This window comes from Staurois parvus, unplaced genomic scaffold (assembly GCF_062004578.1).
Source record: "Staurois parvus isolate SC_StPar_1 unplaced genomic scaffold, SC_StPar_1.0 ptg000300l, whole genome shotgun sequence".
In the NCBI taxonomy this organism is placed as follows: Eukaryota; Metazoa; Chordata; class Amphibia; order Anura; family Ranidae; genus Staurois; species Staurois parvus.
In genome coordinates, this window is record NW_028318096.1 from 27501 (window position 1) to 43837 (window position 16337).

At 44.2% G+C, this 16337-nt stretch overlaps 1 protein-coding gene across 1 annotated transcript in view; it reads left to right on the forward strand.

Moving 5' to 3' along the window:
- Positions 1 to 16337, forward strand: part of ALDH9A1 (aldehyde dehydrogenase 9 family member A1) — an 82820-nt gene that overhangs the window by 19535 nt on the left and 46948 nt on the right. The window contains exon 2 of the mRNA XM_089683068.1: positions 10087 to 10232. Coding sequence (XP_089539194.1) covers positions 10087 to 10232 — 146 coding nt within the window. The remainder of the gene's footprint in view (positions 1 to 10086; positions 10233 to 16337) is intronic.

Consider the following 16337-nt stretch of genomic DNA (forward strand, 5'->3'; position numbering starts at 1 on the left):
GGTATTTAGGGCAGAATTTCACTTTTCATATTAAATCAAAGTATTTTCTAATGCCACTTCTGGCCCAGCCATCCCAATGTGCTTTTCATTCACTTACCTTAAATTACCTGAATTTTTAAAATGATTTTCAGATTCCATCACTTCCTTTAGGCCAGTGGTTCTCAAGCTTTCTAGCGCCGCGACCCCTTAATACAGTTCCTCATGTTGTGGTGACCCCCAACCATAAAATTATTTTTGTTGCTACTTCATAACTGTAATTTTGCAGTAGGAGGAATAGTGCCACGTCATTGGTGTCATTGGGAGGAATAGTGCCCCATCATTGGTATCAGTGGGAGGAATAGTGCCCCGTCATTGGTGTCATAGGGAGGAATAGTGCCCCCTTCATTGGTGTCAGTGGGAGGAATAGTGCCCCGTCATTGGTGTCAGTGGGAGGAATAGTGCCCCGTCATTGGTGTCAGTGGGAGGAATAGTGCCCCGTCATTGGTGTCAGTGGGAGGAATAGTGTCCCGTCATTGGTATCAGTGGGAGGAATAGTGCCCCGTCATTGGTGTCAGTGGGAGGAATAGTGCCCCGTCATTGGTGTCAGTGGGAGGAATAGTGCCCTGTCATTGGTGTCAGTGGGAGGAATAGTGCCCCGTCATTGGTGTCAGTGGGAGGAATAGTGTCCCGTCATTGGTGTCAGTGGGAGGAATAGTGCCCCGTCATTGGTGTCAGTGGGAGGAATAGTGCCCTGTCATTGGTATCAGTGGTAGGAATAGTGCCCCGTCATTGGTGTCAGTGGGAGGAATAGTGCCTCGTCATTGGTGTCAGTGGGAGGAATAGTGCCCCATCATTGGTGTCAGTGTGAGGAATAGTGTCCCGTCATTGGTGTCAGTGGGAGGAATAGTGCCCCGTCATTCGTATCAGTGGGAGGAATAGTGCCCCGTCATTGGTATCAGTGGGAGGAATAGTGCCCCGTCATTGGTGTCAGTGGGAGGAATAGTGCCTCGTCATCGGTGTCAGTGGGAGGAATAGTGCCTCGTCATCGGTATCAGTGGGAGGAATAGTGCCCCGTCATCGGTGTCAGTGGGAGGAATAGTGCCCCATCATCGGTGTCAGTGGGAGGAATAGTGCCCCATCATCGGTATCAGTGGGAGGAATAGTGCCCCATCATCGGTGTCAGTGGGAGGAATAGTGCCCCATCATCGGTGTCAGTGGGAGGAATAGTGCCCCATCATTGGTATCAGTGGGAGGAATAGTGCCCCATCATTGCTGTCAGTGGGAGGAATAGTGCCCCATCATTGGTGTCAGTGGGAGGAGGAATAGTGCCCCATCATTGGTGTCAGTGGGGGGAGGAATAGTGCCCCATCATAGGTGTCAGTGGGGGGAATAGTGCCCCATCATTGGTGTCAGTGGGGGGAATAGTGCCCCATCATAGGTGTCAGTGGGGGGAATAGTGCCCCATCATAGGTGTCAGTGGGGGGAATAGTGCCCCATCATAGGTGTCAGTGGGGGGAGGAATAGTGCCCCATCCTTGGTGTCAGTGGGGGGAGGAATAGTGCCCCATCCTTGGTGTCAGTGGGGGGAGGAATAGTGCCCCATCCTTGGTGTCAGTGGGGGGAGGAATAGTGCCCCATCCTTGGTGTCCGTGGGGGGAGGAATAGTGCCCCATCCTTGGTGTCAGTGGGGGGAGGAATAGTGCCCCATCCTTGGTGTCAGTGGGGGGAGGAATAGTGCCCCATCCTTGGTGTCAGTGGGGGGAGGAATAGTGCCCCATCCTTGGTGTCAGTGGGGGGAGGAATAGTGCCCCATCCTTGGTGTCAGTGGGGGGAGGAATAGTGCCCCATCCTTGGTGTCAGTGGGGGGAGGAATAGTGCCCCATCCTTGGTGTCAGTGGGGGGAGGAATAGTGCCCCATCGTTGGTGTCATTTGGGGGAGGAATAGTGCCCCATCGTTGGTGTCAGTGGGAGGAATAGTGTCCCATCGTTGGTATTAGTGACACCAATGATGGGGCACTATTCCCACTGACACCAATGATACTTACCTTGCAGACCCCTGCTCCAGCCTGGGCTCGCTCGCTCCCTCCCTCTCCCATGATACCGACACTTACCTGTCAGATGTCTTCCTTCTCCGGCCGCTCTCCTCCTCTTCACTCGCTCGATCTTCGAGGTGCCGCTCGGCTCCTCCTCTCCAAGCTCCACCTCCTTGCCGGTGATTGGCCGCCTGTGTGCCTCTCCTGAGCTACAGTGTCAGTGGGGGGGAATACTGCCCCATCATTGGTATCAGTGGGAGGAATAGTGCCCCATCATTGGTGTCAGTGGGGGGGAATACTGCCCCATCATTGGTATCAGTGGGTGGAATAGTGTCCCATTATTGGTATCAGTGGGAGGAATAGTGCCCGATCATTGGTATCAGTGGGGGGGAATAGTGTCCCATCATTGGTGTCAGTGGGAGGAATAGTGCCCCGTCATCGGTGTCAGTGGGAGGAATAGTGCCTCGTCATCGGTATCAGTGTGAGGAATAGTGCCCCGTCATCGGTATCAGTGGGAGGAATAGTGCTCCATCATCGGTGTCAGTGGGAGGAATAGTGCCCCATCATCGGTGTCAGTGGGAGGAATAGTGCCTCATCATAGGTGTCAGTGGGAGGAGGAATAGTGCCCCATCATAGGTGTCAGTGGGAGGAGGAATAGTGCCCCATCATTGGTGTCAGTGGGGGGAGGAATAGTGCCCCATCATTGGTGTCAGTGGGGGGAATAGTGCCCCATCATAGGTGTCAGTGGGAGGAATAGTGCCTCATCATTGGTATCAGTGGGAGGAATAGTGCCCCATCATTGGTATCAGTGGGAGGAATAGTGCCCCATCATTGGTATCAGTGGGAGGAATAGTGCCCCATCATTGGTGTCAGTGGGAGGAATAGTGCCCCGTCATTGGTATCAGTGGGAGGAGGAATAGTGCCCCGTCATTCGTATCAGTGGGAGGAATAGTGCCCCGTCATTGGTATCAGTGGGAGGAATAGTGCCCCGTCATTGGTGTCAGTGGGAGGAATAGTGCCTCGTCATCGGTGTCAGTGGGAGGAATAGTGCCTCGTCATCGGTATCAGTGTGAGGAATAGTGCCCCGTCATCGGTATCAGTGGGAGGAATAGTGCCCCGTCATCGGTGTCAGTGGGAGGAATAGTGCCCCATCATCGGTGTCAATGGGAGGAATAGTGCCCCATCATCGGTATCAGTGGGAGGAATAGTGCCCCATCATCGGTGTCAGTGGGAGGAATAGTGCCCCATCATCGGTGTCAGTGGGAGGAATAGTGCCCCATCATCGGTGTCAGTGGGAGGAATAGTGCCCCATCATTGGTATCAGTGGGAGGAATAGTGCCCCATCATTGCTGTCAGTGGGAGGAATAGTGCCCCATCATTGGTGTCAGTGGGAGGAGGAATAGTGCCCCATCATTGGTGTCAGTGGGGGGAGGAATAGTGCCCCATCATCGGTGTCAGTGGGAGGAATAGTGCCCCATCATCGGTGTCAGTGGGAGGAATAGTGCCCCATCATTGGTATCAGTGGGAGGAATAGTGCCCCATCATTGCTGTCAGTGGGAGGAATAGTGCCCCATCATTGGTGTCAGTGGGAGGAATAGTGCCCCATCATTGGTGTCAGTGGGAGGAGGAATAGTGCCCCATCATTGGTGTCAGTGGGGGGAGGAATAGTGCCCCATCATAGGTGTCAGTGGGGGGAATAGTGCCCCATCATTGGTGTCAGTGGGGGGAATAGTGCCCCATCATAGGTGTCAGTGGGGGGAATAGTGCCCCATCATAGGTGTCAGTGGGGGGAGGAATAGTGCCCCATCCTTGGTGTCAGTGGGGGGAGGAATAGTGCCCCATCCTTGGTGTCAGTGGGGGGAGGAATAGTGCCCCATCCTTGGTGTCAGTGGGGGGAGGAATAGTGCCCCATCCTTGGTGTCAGTGGGGGGAGGAATAGTGCCCCATCCTTGGTGTCAGTGGGGGGAGGAATAGTGCCCCATCGTTGGTGTCAGTGGGGGGAGGAATAGTGCCCCATCGTTGGTGTCATTTGGGGGAGGAATAGTGCCCCATCGTTGGTGTCAGTGGGAGGAATAGTGCCCCATCGTTGGTGTCAGTGGGAGGAATAGTGCCCCATCATTGGTGTCAGTGGGAGGAATAGTGTCCCATCATTGGTGTCAGTGGGAGGAATAGTGCCCCATCATTGGTATTAGTGACACCAATGATGGGGCACTATTCCCACTGACACCAATGATACTTACCTTGCAGACCCCTGCTCCAGCCTGGGCTCGCTCCCTCCCTCTCCCATGATACCGACACTTACCTGTCAGATGTCTTCCTTCTCCGGCCGCTCTCCTCCTCTTCACTCGCTCGATCTTCGAGGTGCCGCTCGGCTCCTCCTCTCCAAGCTCCACCTCCTTGCCGGTGATTGGCCGCCTGTGTGCCTCTCCTGAGCTACAGTGCCGGCGGCCAATCACAGGCGAGGATTGATCTCGAGGTGTGTCCAGATGACAGGGGCGGCATGTCATCCCGCCCACACCTGGAGACGGCGGTGGCGGCGAGGAGCGGTGTCTCGGTTCCTAAGACCATCGGAAATATGTGTTTTCCGATGGTCTTAGGCGACCCCTGTGGAAGCGTCGTTTGACCCCCCAAAGGGGTCGCGACCCCCAGGTTGAGAACCGCTGCTTTAGGCCATCATCCGGAAGCCATCACTTCTTGTTGCATCACAGAAGAGGATGTAATAGGGTGTGTTCACCACTCTGGACCACACCTCCCTCAATACAATACTACCTTCCACCCACTTTCTATACAATCTGATTGTACAATCTCCTTTAGATCTCTTATCAGCTGTGTAGTACAAGGGCCTGTCTGATTTGATAGAAATTAAATAGATTGTTCAGGTTTGTCCTCTTATTCCATAGTTCTGGTAAATCTACAGATATTGTACAATCAGATTGCATAGTATATGGCCATCTTTATACAAGTACAGAGGAGCAAGTGGATGGAGACACTTAGTTGTCAGGCCCCATTCACATCTCCACTTTGTCAAAACTGACATTCCTGCATGCGTTTGTTTTTCAGCGTTTTCATTCGTCATGCAGAGGGCAGCCCATTCACTTGAATGGGCTGCCCTACACGCAACAATCACCCCAAAGAAGCTCCAGAATGGGTTTTTTTTTTTTTTTTTTTGAGTGGAGCACAGTGCAGTACCACAGCATTTGATGGGCTTGCCACTTTTGGGGTGCCTTTAACACAAAAGCAATGCACATTTACAGCATGTTTCTGAAAGCATGCATTTTCTGTTCAGTTTGCATTCAGAAACATACAGATGTGAATGGAGCCTCATTGTTGTGTAAACAAACCAGTTTCCACTTTTAGGCCCATTCACACCCAGGCTTTTTGGCTCAGTTTTCCAGTGGAACACATAGGGCAACCAATTAATTTCAATGAGCTGTGCTAAGCATGGCAAAGTAGCTCATGGGACATTTTGGTGTGGTGTGATTTGCACATTTTGCTGCATTTGGCACTCGTTTTTTTATTTGGTTATGGTTAAAGCATGTAGTAGTTTTCTTTCTGCTCTAGGAGGATGCAGAACTCCTGACCTTTGTCTGGACAGTGCTGATTTGCCCTGTGCTGATCACATGCACTCTGCCAATAAAAAAAAAAAAACCTCTCTAGCAATACACACCAAACTGAGCTCGTGCAGAGTGTCTCCACACGATATGTCTCATCAGGAAATAACAGGGGGACACTGGAAGAAAGGGAGGATCAGAGAAGACAGGATCAAATGGCTTTTTTACACAATGCAGAGGATTAACCCCTTAGGTTCCACAGTGAGTATAACAACCATGCTTTACTGCATATACACACTGATTTTACTCTTTAATGACACTGAAAGTGCAGCTAGGTAATTTTAGGTGTATAAATTTAGCCATACTCTTTACAATGTGATTGAACAATCTCCTTTAGATTTACCAAAACTATATAATAGGACATACCATCTATCCAATCATCTGAATTCAATCACATAGGTCCTTGCACTACATCATGGGTGTCCCGTGGGCTTCATGCTGTCCCAGGGAGTTGAGCATGCGGCCTGTGCCTGTCTGAAGGGACGATGGGGATGTCACGCAAATGCTCGTGTAGAGAGATGCCGGCGATGCTGTGAAAAAATAGGTGATGGGTGAAGCGTGAGGGTTTTAATGAGGTCAGTGTAGGATGTGTGTTCTAATGAGGTCAGCTGGTGTCTTACTGGCTTCTCTGTCCTAAATCTACATACCAGCAAGTGATGACGCTGTCTAAAAAATACAGCAAGGGCTAAGGTAAGGACTTTTTCTCAAAACCAAAGAAAGCTTTTATATTTCTGCAACCAAGGTACATGAATGGTATATTGGTACATGGGGGAGATGGAATTTGGGAAAAAAAGAAAGGTGAACATTGCCTTTAAGATTGAGTTTGACAGGCTGCTGACAGCGGGCTGTATGCACCACCTGTGCTTCCTGGGTGCCAAAATATGCACATTTTTTTAAAGCTGTATGATTGATTGCCACAGTTGTGCTCAAAAGTTTGCATACCCTGGCAGAAATTGTGACATTTTGGCATTGATATTGAAAATATGACTGATCATGCCAAAAAAACTGTCTTTTATTTAAGGATAGTGATCATATGAAGCCATTTATTATCACATAGTTATCTGGCTCCATTTTAAATCATAATCATAAAAGAAATCTCCTAAATGGCCCTGATCAAAAGTTTACATACCCTAGAGTGCTTGGCCTTGGTACACAATGTGACACAAACAGGATAAAATGGCAAATAAAGGTTATCTTCCCACATCTGTGGCTTTTTAAATTGCAGTTAGTGTCTGTGTATAAATTGTCAATAGGTTTATTCGCTCTCGCATGGATGCACTGAGCAGGCTAGATACTGAGCCATGGGGAGCAGAAAAGAACTGTCAAAATACCTGTGTAACAAGGTAATGGAACCTTATAACGATGAAAAAGGATATACAAAGATATCCAAAGCCTTGAATATGCCTGTCAATACTGTTCAGTCACTTATTAAAAAGTGGAAAATTGTCTACCTGACCTTGGCTTGGTATCCAAAGACTGCAGCCACAACTCCCAGAAGAATTGCTTGGGATACAACGAAAAGCACACAAGTAACCTCAGGAGAAAAAGACAGGCTGCGTTGGAAAAAGACAGGCTGTGTTGGAAAAAGACGGTATGATTGTTTCAAGGGCACAATATGATGATACTTGAAAAAAATATGAGCAGCATGGTTGAGTTGCCAGAAAGAAGCCTTTACTGCACCAATAGCACAAAAAACCCCCACCTGGTATCAATATGCCTGACAACACCTTGACACGCCTCACAGCTTCTGGCACACTGTAATCTGGAGTGATGAGACCAAAACAGAGCTTTATGGTCACCACCATAAACGCTATGTTTGGAGATGGGTCAACAAGGTCTGCAGTGACAAAAATACCATCTCCGCTGTGAAGCATGGTGGTGGCTTACTGATGTTTTGGGGGGGTGTGAGCTCGAAAGGCACAGGGAATCTTGTGAAAATTGATGGCAAGATAAATAGAGCATGTTATCAGAAAATACTGGCAGACAATTTGCATTCTTCTGCACAAAAGCTGCACATGGTATGCTCTTGGACTTTCCAGCATGACAATAACCCTAAGCAGAAGGTCAAGTTGACCTTCCAGTGGTTACAGCAGAAAAAGGTGAAGGTTTTGGAGTGGCCATCACAGTCTCCTGACCTTAATATCATCAAGCTACACTGGGGAGATCCCAAACATGCAGTTAATGCAAGACAACCAGAGACTTTGAGGGGCTTGGAGGCATTTTGCCAAGACGAATGGTCAGCTATACCACCTGCAAGAATTTGGGGCCTCATAGACAACTATTAAAAAAGGGGGCAATACACAGTATTAAGAACTAAGGATATGCAGACTTCTGAACAAGGGTCATTTCATTTGTTTACTTGTTGCCATGTTTTTTTTTAGGATTCTGCCATTCTGTTAAGATCTACAGTTAAATATGAATCTTATAAGAAATACAAGAAATGTGTTTTGCCTGGTCACTCATGTGTTCTTTAAAACTGGTTCATACTGTATACATTCTTTGGGTATGCAAACTTGTGAGCACAACTGTATGAGCTTACTACCTTGTATTCTCATGAATGAAATGTTAGTGGTCATTTTACAACCTTTTATATATTTTAGAGTGGCGATGTAACATTTTGGTTTTACTATCTATGATAGAAGGCATTCCCACTGTTTCCTATATATTTGATTTTCTTGGTGATATGTTTTTTTAATCCTGTTATTTAAAGTGTAACTAAACCCTCTTATCCTTTTTAGAGCCAGGAATCTGCCATCTTAGCCGCTGTTTGATCTGTAGTTGCCATGGTGCTGCACTTTTCATAAGTTTTGAAACCAGTTGTTTGATGACTTGGCAGTTCGGTTGTGATTACAAGCAACTGTGACAGTTATCATTCACAGCATGCCTTGAATATGTAACTGTTTTGGGGAACAGCTACAGTGGAATGAAACTCTCTTAATCAGCATTAACTATTTTTAATCCTTATTCTGTTCGAATTATTACGTAGATAGGAAGGTACGTAACATTTTCTTGTTTTAAACTTTTCATTCCTGCAGTTGCTTCCTAGTTTCTGGCCTAGGCCAAAATATTGCAATACATCCCAGGAGTCTTCCTGGGCATTTTTTTTCCCTTTTAATCTGGGGGAGGGGTTCTCTCCGCTAGGCACACCCTCCTGCCTGCTTGGCTGAGGATGGATTCCAGGAAGTAAATGCTACATAATTCCTCTATCTGCCCTACTCAAGATGGCCATGACTAGAAATGCTAGGGGTGTTTTTCAATGTGATTTCTCAACAAAATAAAGCGTGGAGACATGGATGGGTGGATGAGCTTGATTTAAATATTCTAAATGAATGAAATAGTTTGTGGTGCTCAGATACAGTTTAGTTCCACTTTAAATCAATTGCTTTAGTTCAGTTTTGAAAATGTAGGCCTTGCACTGAAATCTGCATGTACATATTTGTCAACCAGCATATTCAAAATTCTGCACAAACTGGTTGTTTTCCAGTATTCATATATTTAGGTAAAGGAGTCAGATAAAGCACCTTACCTCACCAATATGGCTGTATGAAAATGGGATAGGGCCCAGAAGGCAACTCCTTTTTATTGCAATATGCTTGTTTTTAGTGGTGCTACAAATGGGGAAAAACTAAGCTGGAAGGCATCATGAGTGGCCCTTTTCTGTCCATATTTCTGCAACATTTTAGGCTGCTCTCTGCAGGTTGGTACTATCTTGGTCTGCATGCTTGTTCTCGGTCAGTGATTCAAAAATGACCAGTCCTGTGGGTCAGCGTAAGAAACAGACTGATGGTAATCAGAGACGATCATTAGTGCATTCCCTAGATTTCCTTCATCACAGGTTTTTTGGCTTGTTCACACCAGCAACATTGGTCTGCATTTCCTCAATGCAAGAACAAGGCAATTTGCCTTATGCCCTATGCAGTTTAGATTAGTTTGCATGCCAAAGAAAAATCGGGCATTTTGCATTGCAGATACATTGAACAGATACACAGGGCACAAACTCTATGTTTAAAACATCTATTCTAACGAGATTTTTATTTCATTGTATTTTATACAGAAGCCAAGAAAGCTGGGGGAGTGAGCTTCTATTAAAAACAAGAAAATACAAAAATGTTACAATGCATATGTCAGCAGCTATCTGCAAAAGTTGGAAAACTAAAAATTTGAGAAGAGAGGGAGGAGCAGTCTGCTCACAGTTTAGTCTCTATACAAATGCATGATAGAAAATGTTTTTGTGCTTAAATTAACAATACAATGAATTTCTTTGTCAGCTAGGATATAGTAGCCAAGGTTTTGTTTTTTTGTTTTTTTTTCTTCTGTGTAATGTTGCAGGCTATATGACCATCCAGAAGTGTATAAAATATGCATTTGTTTTTATACCAGGGGAGTTCTGTGAAGACTTACAAGGAACTGTCTGCCAATTCTGTTTGGCTTTTGTCCTCTTACTAATTTTATTTGTTTTAACAGGACGTGTCATTACAACTTTTACTAACTCTGGAGAAAAAGAGGTAAATGAGGCCATTCAAAGTGCCAAAGCTGCTTTCAAAATATGGAGCCAGAAATCTGGAATGGAGCGAGGCCGTGTCTTGTTGGAGACAGCCCGCATTATTAGGGTATGCTGTTGTACTCAAACCTTATTCTAAATGCCACATGTTGAGTAATAGTAATTTGATCTCAGTAAGTTTATCATTATATTTATTTTTTAAGTTTTTGGAAACAGTGGAGATGGATTTCAGCACCTGTTAGTTTTTATTGCTTTCTGTGCCCCCCTTATGGAGATTCTCCCTCTCTATTTGTCCTGTTTACCATTATCATAAAAACTGAAAGTAAAAGAAACCCCAATTTTGGGTTGTTCGCTGAAAGGTAATAGAGGGGAAATCTTCCAATGGGAACACTAAATCCCATGACCTGGGGGTCTCCAAAGAATTCCCTTGCCCGAGCCATCCAATCTATCACTTACCTCATCCATGGCAGCTTTTAATTTTTACCTTTCTGTTTGAAATTTTCAAAAATGCTTTCTGCTTTCATCACTTCCTGTACATCAGAAGATCTTAGTGCATCACAGAACATTGACTGTACACTCAAATTTTACTTTGTAGGATGCTGCAAAGTCTTTAATTTGAGCTTCATCCCCAGGTTCCTGCTTTCCAAACTGATTACAGGGAAATCCGAGAATACATAAATCTTTCTCAGCATATTTGGCATGAATTTCTTCAAGCTGCGTGTAGTTTTACAGGTGTTTTTCATCATTTAGATGCTACATTGGCAATGATACAGACACAGCCCTTCATTTTTCTAGTCATCTACCTGATTGTACAATCTCCTTTAGTTCTACCATCAGCTATGTAGTGCAAGGGCCTGTCTGATTTAATACAAATTGAATAGATTTTTCAGGTGGGTCCTCATATTCTATAATTTATTTTTTTTTTTTTCATTTTGTTTCTGGAGGGGACATTTTCGCTTGTTTTGCATAGAGCAGCCCATTCACTTGAATGGATTGCCCTACTCCCCACAAACGCCCAAAGAAGCTCCAGAACTTTTCTTAGAGTGGAGCATAGCGCATGTTTTACTGTACTTTTTGGTGCGCTTACAGTGGGTTTATTGCACACCTGCTTCCCGTGCTTCGGGTGCAGTTAGCATGTAATGACCATGCAAATGTGATGCGTGTTTCCAAAATGGTTTGCAAAGTGCAAGCTTTCTGTGCAGCTTGTCCTTCATTTGGAAACACGCAAATGTGAATAGAGCCTCATTATCCTTGTGTAAACACACCAATTTCACTTTCAGGCCCCATTCACACCTAGCATAGTGGAAGCACACATTGTTTTTCTTGCACCAGGCATAGGGAAACTCATTGATTTTAATGGACTGCCCTACAAAGTAGCTCATAGGACATTTTGGCGTATTGCAGTTTGCACATTTTTTTTGTTACTGAACATTTACTGCATTTTGTTGCTAGTTTTTTTTCCACACAGCAAAATGTGTGTTTCTTTCTTATTTTGGGGTGCCATTAACAAATAATGTCGACAAAAGCATGACTAGTTAATTTTAGGTGTATAAAGGTGGCTATACACATAACAATCTGTACAATCTCTGTAAGATATCCTTTAAATATACCAAAACTATATAATAGGAGAACATGCATATCTAACCAATCACTCCGTATCCAATCAGGCTGGGCCTTGCACTACATAGTTGATGGTAGATACAAAGGAGATTGTATGGTGAGCTTTGTAGACTTCCAGGGACACACGTCTCCTGTTTTCAGTACTACAGCTCTGCTCCACATAGGCTATTATGTGATTGCTCAGCTATTGCAGACTTTGTCAAATGAACAATCTATGCATGAAGAAGGTAGAAAACAATTGATGGCTGTGTATTTTGTGAGAATGGTGCTCATTGATAATGATTGCATTAGAAAAGCATGTAACTGCAGAGGTGGCTTAGAATAATCTCCTGGAGGGGGAGGGCAGGTGCAGGGTGTGTATAATGCGGTCAGCTGGTAAAGCCTTCTAATGTTTTTTCTATCCCTAATACTAGGACAGGTTTAGGAGGGGTTTTCTATAGGAGACTGGAGGCTGAGGTAAGGCCTGTCCTAGAAGCCAAAGAAAACATTTCTTTCTTTTCTGCAACAGAGGTAAATTAATGATACATTGGTACATAATAGGGATGCACCGAAATTCCAGTGGCTGAAACATTTCAGGCTAACACAACCCTTTCGGCTGTCGGCCGAAATGAAAAAAAAAAGCACTGATACAGGTGCCGAAAAAACCCCACCCCTCAAAGCCGCCTGCTGTCGCCTGCCTGCCACTCGGTAGTTCAGTCTTACCTGAGAAACCATCAATCCTGGTGCTCAGCATAGATATAGGTTAAGGAAAGATGGCCGCCACACATCTCTATGCCCTTGGAGGACCGGAGCGATGTCACTTCCAGTACCGGCCATTTTTTTTTTTTATTTTTTTTTTTTATTTTTTTTTTATTTCAATCCAATGCTTTACATTGCAGAGGAGAGCTGTGGGGTCTTATTCTCCATAAAGAGGACCTGTCACTAATTATTTCTATTACAAGGGATGCTTGCATTTCTTGTCATAAGAATAAAAGTGATTATTTTTTTTTTTAAAGGGACAGTGTAAAAAGAAAAAGAAAAACCAAAAAAAAGTTTAAAGTCCCCCGGTGCTCGCACGTAGTGGTGAATGCATACTTAGGCCGTGCCCACATATGTAAATTGTGTTCAAACCACACACGTGAGGTATCGCCACAAACGTCAGAGCAAGAGCAATAATTTTCGCACTAGACCTCCTCTGTAACTTTACACTGCTAACCTGTAGAAATTTTTAAAGCATCACCCATGGAGATTTTTAAGTACCACAGTTTCGTGCCATTCCACGAGCTTGCGCAATTTTAAAGCGTGATATGTTGTGTATCTATTTACTTGCCGTAACATCCTCTTACATATTTTACAAAACAATTTGGGGTATATTTTTCCAAAAAATATATATTAATTTTTAAAATCTGCGTGTTTTGGTTTCGGTTCTCAGGCCAAATGCATTTAGAATTTTCGGTTTCGGCACCAGAAGTTTCATTTCGGTTTCACCACTAGTAGATAAGGAAGCTGGAATTTAGAAAATAAGGTGAAATTGGCTGTTGAGGTAAAAAAAAACCTTCTGCCTTTACAACCCCTTTAAATGGGTGTTAAAATTGGGGCTTGCAATCAATAAATTATATATCAGTAATATTAAGCACTAAAAGCTATTTTCTAAACCCACACTCACGCACACTCTCAATGTGTGTTACCTAAAAGCTAAGCTCATTTTTGTGGGGGAAAATACATTTTTTAAAAATGCACATATTTTTGCAGGAAAACAAATCTGCATTTTATAATTTTTTCCCCTCAGGAGTCTGGAAAACATTGCACCCATGAACAGAGGATCAGGGGGTGCAATACCAGGTTCTTGCAGACAAGCCTTGAAGCTTTCGGCCCATACGTCTGTTACAGGCTGACTGTTTACAAGCTGCAGGGCTTCTGAATGAACTACAAGAGCACTCATCAGTGCCCTCACAGTTCATTAAGAACTACAAGCCATCAGCCACAACAGCTGACAGTATTTTGTAGTTCTCTCATTCACAGATCACTGATCCCTGAACAGCTGCACTATTTTCAAAACGTGACAGCAAGTGCCGGGAGATGAACCATTGCCTGCTGTCACAGGGAGTGGGGGGATTGGGGGAGCAGTACGCAGGTCTGGAGCATGTTACACCTGAATTATGGGTATACGTGTAACATGCTCTGAAAAGTGAATTTCTCCTTTTAAGATAGGCAAATCCCTATTCCCACACATACCAATATTACATTCCAGAAATGCTCCTGCTTGTTCTAGGGATCTTTTAAATCTTGGTGTGCGCGTTATGTACAAATCTTCCAGACATAGTTGAGAGCTCTGGAGCATTCCTCTCTATTTTAATTTATAGTCTGTTTCTCTGCTGTTCATGCTGGTTATTCCATGCCTGGAATTGCCAAGAAACTGAAGAATTCATACAAATGTGTACTGTACATTGAGAGATAAGAGCAAACTGGATCTAACAAGGTTAGAAAAAAAAGACAGGCCCAGCTGTTCAACTGCAATTGGTGGATAAGTACATCAGGATTAAAAAAATGTAAGGAAAAAAATGTAATAATAAATATAATTAAAACACACAAAAAAGAATAAAATAAATGAATAATATATAATAATACATAAATAATAATTAACCCCTAACCTTAACTCCCTAACCCTTAACATTTTTTTAAATAATAATAATCATACATAAATGCCCTAACACAAAATAAATAAAATAATAATGTATTATTATTATGTTTGGGTGGTTTTAATCATAAATTATTTAATGTTTAATATTTTTTTAAGGTTAGGGGTTATTTATTTATTACATTTTATTAATGTATTTTATTTAATATTTATGATTATTTCTATTTATTTTACATTTATTTATTCATATGTTATTAGTAAAGAAAAACACGCAACAAAGCGAATTGTATGTTTTCTATTCATTTCTATGGAAATAAAAATGTGCAAATCATCAGGCGTTTGGTTTTAGGCAACTTGAAGTGGAGATGTGAACCATCTCTACTGAGAATAATAGATTTTTTTTTTTCTCTCCTCAGAGTCTTGACGCTTCAAGCTACAAATCGCTCAGGTCTGAATGGGGCCTAAGAGTTGTTAAAAAGCAAAATAAAAGTATTTGTTGTTGACTGTCTTAAGACAAAATTGCCTTCCTAAACAGGGCTGGATTAACGTAGGGGCTATTAAAGCTGCAACTTCAGGCCCCTACTGTAATATAGGCCCAGTTGCCCAAAAAGAACAGGCCTTGCACACGGAAAGCAGTGGGACGATGGCAGGGACATAGATCGGGGGGGTCGAGGAGGGGGTATGATCCCCCCCCCTTCCTTAGAGCATAGTTATCAACCTTCCATTTATAGAGAGCATTTGTGAAAAAACAGGGTGCCTTACTCCCTGTGAAATGGATAAGAACACTACGCATTTGCAGTTCTGTTATCTGTTTTCTAATTGTCTGAGCTTGGAGAACTGGCAGTCTGTATCATGCTGCTGCTACCCACTCCTCTTCCCTCCTTCCGCCAGGCCTCTGGAGTTACATTTCTCCATCTACATCTCAGGTTGGGTCGTAAGGTGGGGTCTTCTGCTGATTCGGGTGTGCACAGCGCAGCAACATCTTTGCACTTGGCAGTTTTTCCACCAATTTGAAATATGGTAGACTGTAAAGAGGGGGATCTGGAGGAGAGGAGAATTCTGCCTTTAGTGCTGGCTTGCACCAGACAATTTACTGTTACAGCGGTCAATGCCTGGCAGCTCCACACCACAGAGAGACTGTCCTGTCATCTGCTGAACAGAGTTTGTAGGAGTCACTGATGCAAAGGGGAGTAGGGACCCTAAGATAATGGAGAACACTAATATAAAGGTACCCCTTATATTAGTGTCTTCACTTCTTTTTTACATCAGTGTCCCGCCTTACCATATTGTATTCAATTTGTGGATGCTGCTATAAGGGGGGGGGGTCAGATAAACAGAGACCCCCTTTCCTTAGAACCTTAGAGTTCCCCTTTACATCAGGGTCTGCAGAGTTCCCCCTTGTCCTGTAAGAGGGAATTCGGTGGACTCTGATGTATAGGGGAACTTTGGGGACTCTGACGTAAAGGGGGATGCTAACATAATGGGGAACATTGTGGACTCATGTAAGAGTAACTCTGCAGACTCTGATGTAAAGGAGAACACTGCAGACTGTGATATAAGGGGGAACTCTGCAGACTGCTTTGTAAGAAGGGGGGTTCTGGTGACCAGAGACACCCTTACATCAGAGTCCACAGAGTTCTCCTTTACATCAGAGTCTGCAGTGTTCCCCCTTACATCATGGTCTGCAGGGTTCCCCTTTACATCAGGATTTGCAGAGTTCCCCCTTGCTGCACTGTAAGGGGGAACCCTGCAGACTCTGATGTAAAGGAGAACTCTGTGGACTCTTTATGGAAAGTCCACAGAGTTACCCTTTACATCAAAGACCCACCAAAATCCTCAGCACCAGGCCCAGGATGCTTTTTATCCAGTCCTGATCCTAAACCAAATATACAGTAGATTACCTTAGCATGTCTTGAAACAAGCACTAAATAAGAAGACGATCCTGCAGTGTTCTAGAGTACCCATGTAGGGGTTGAT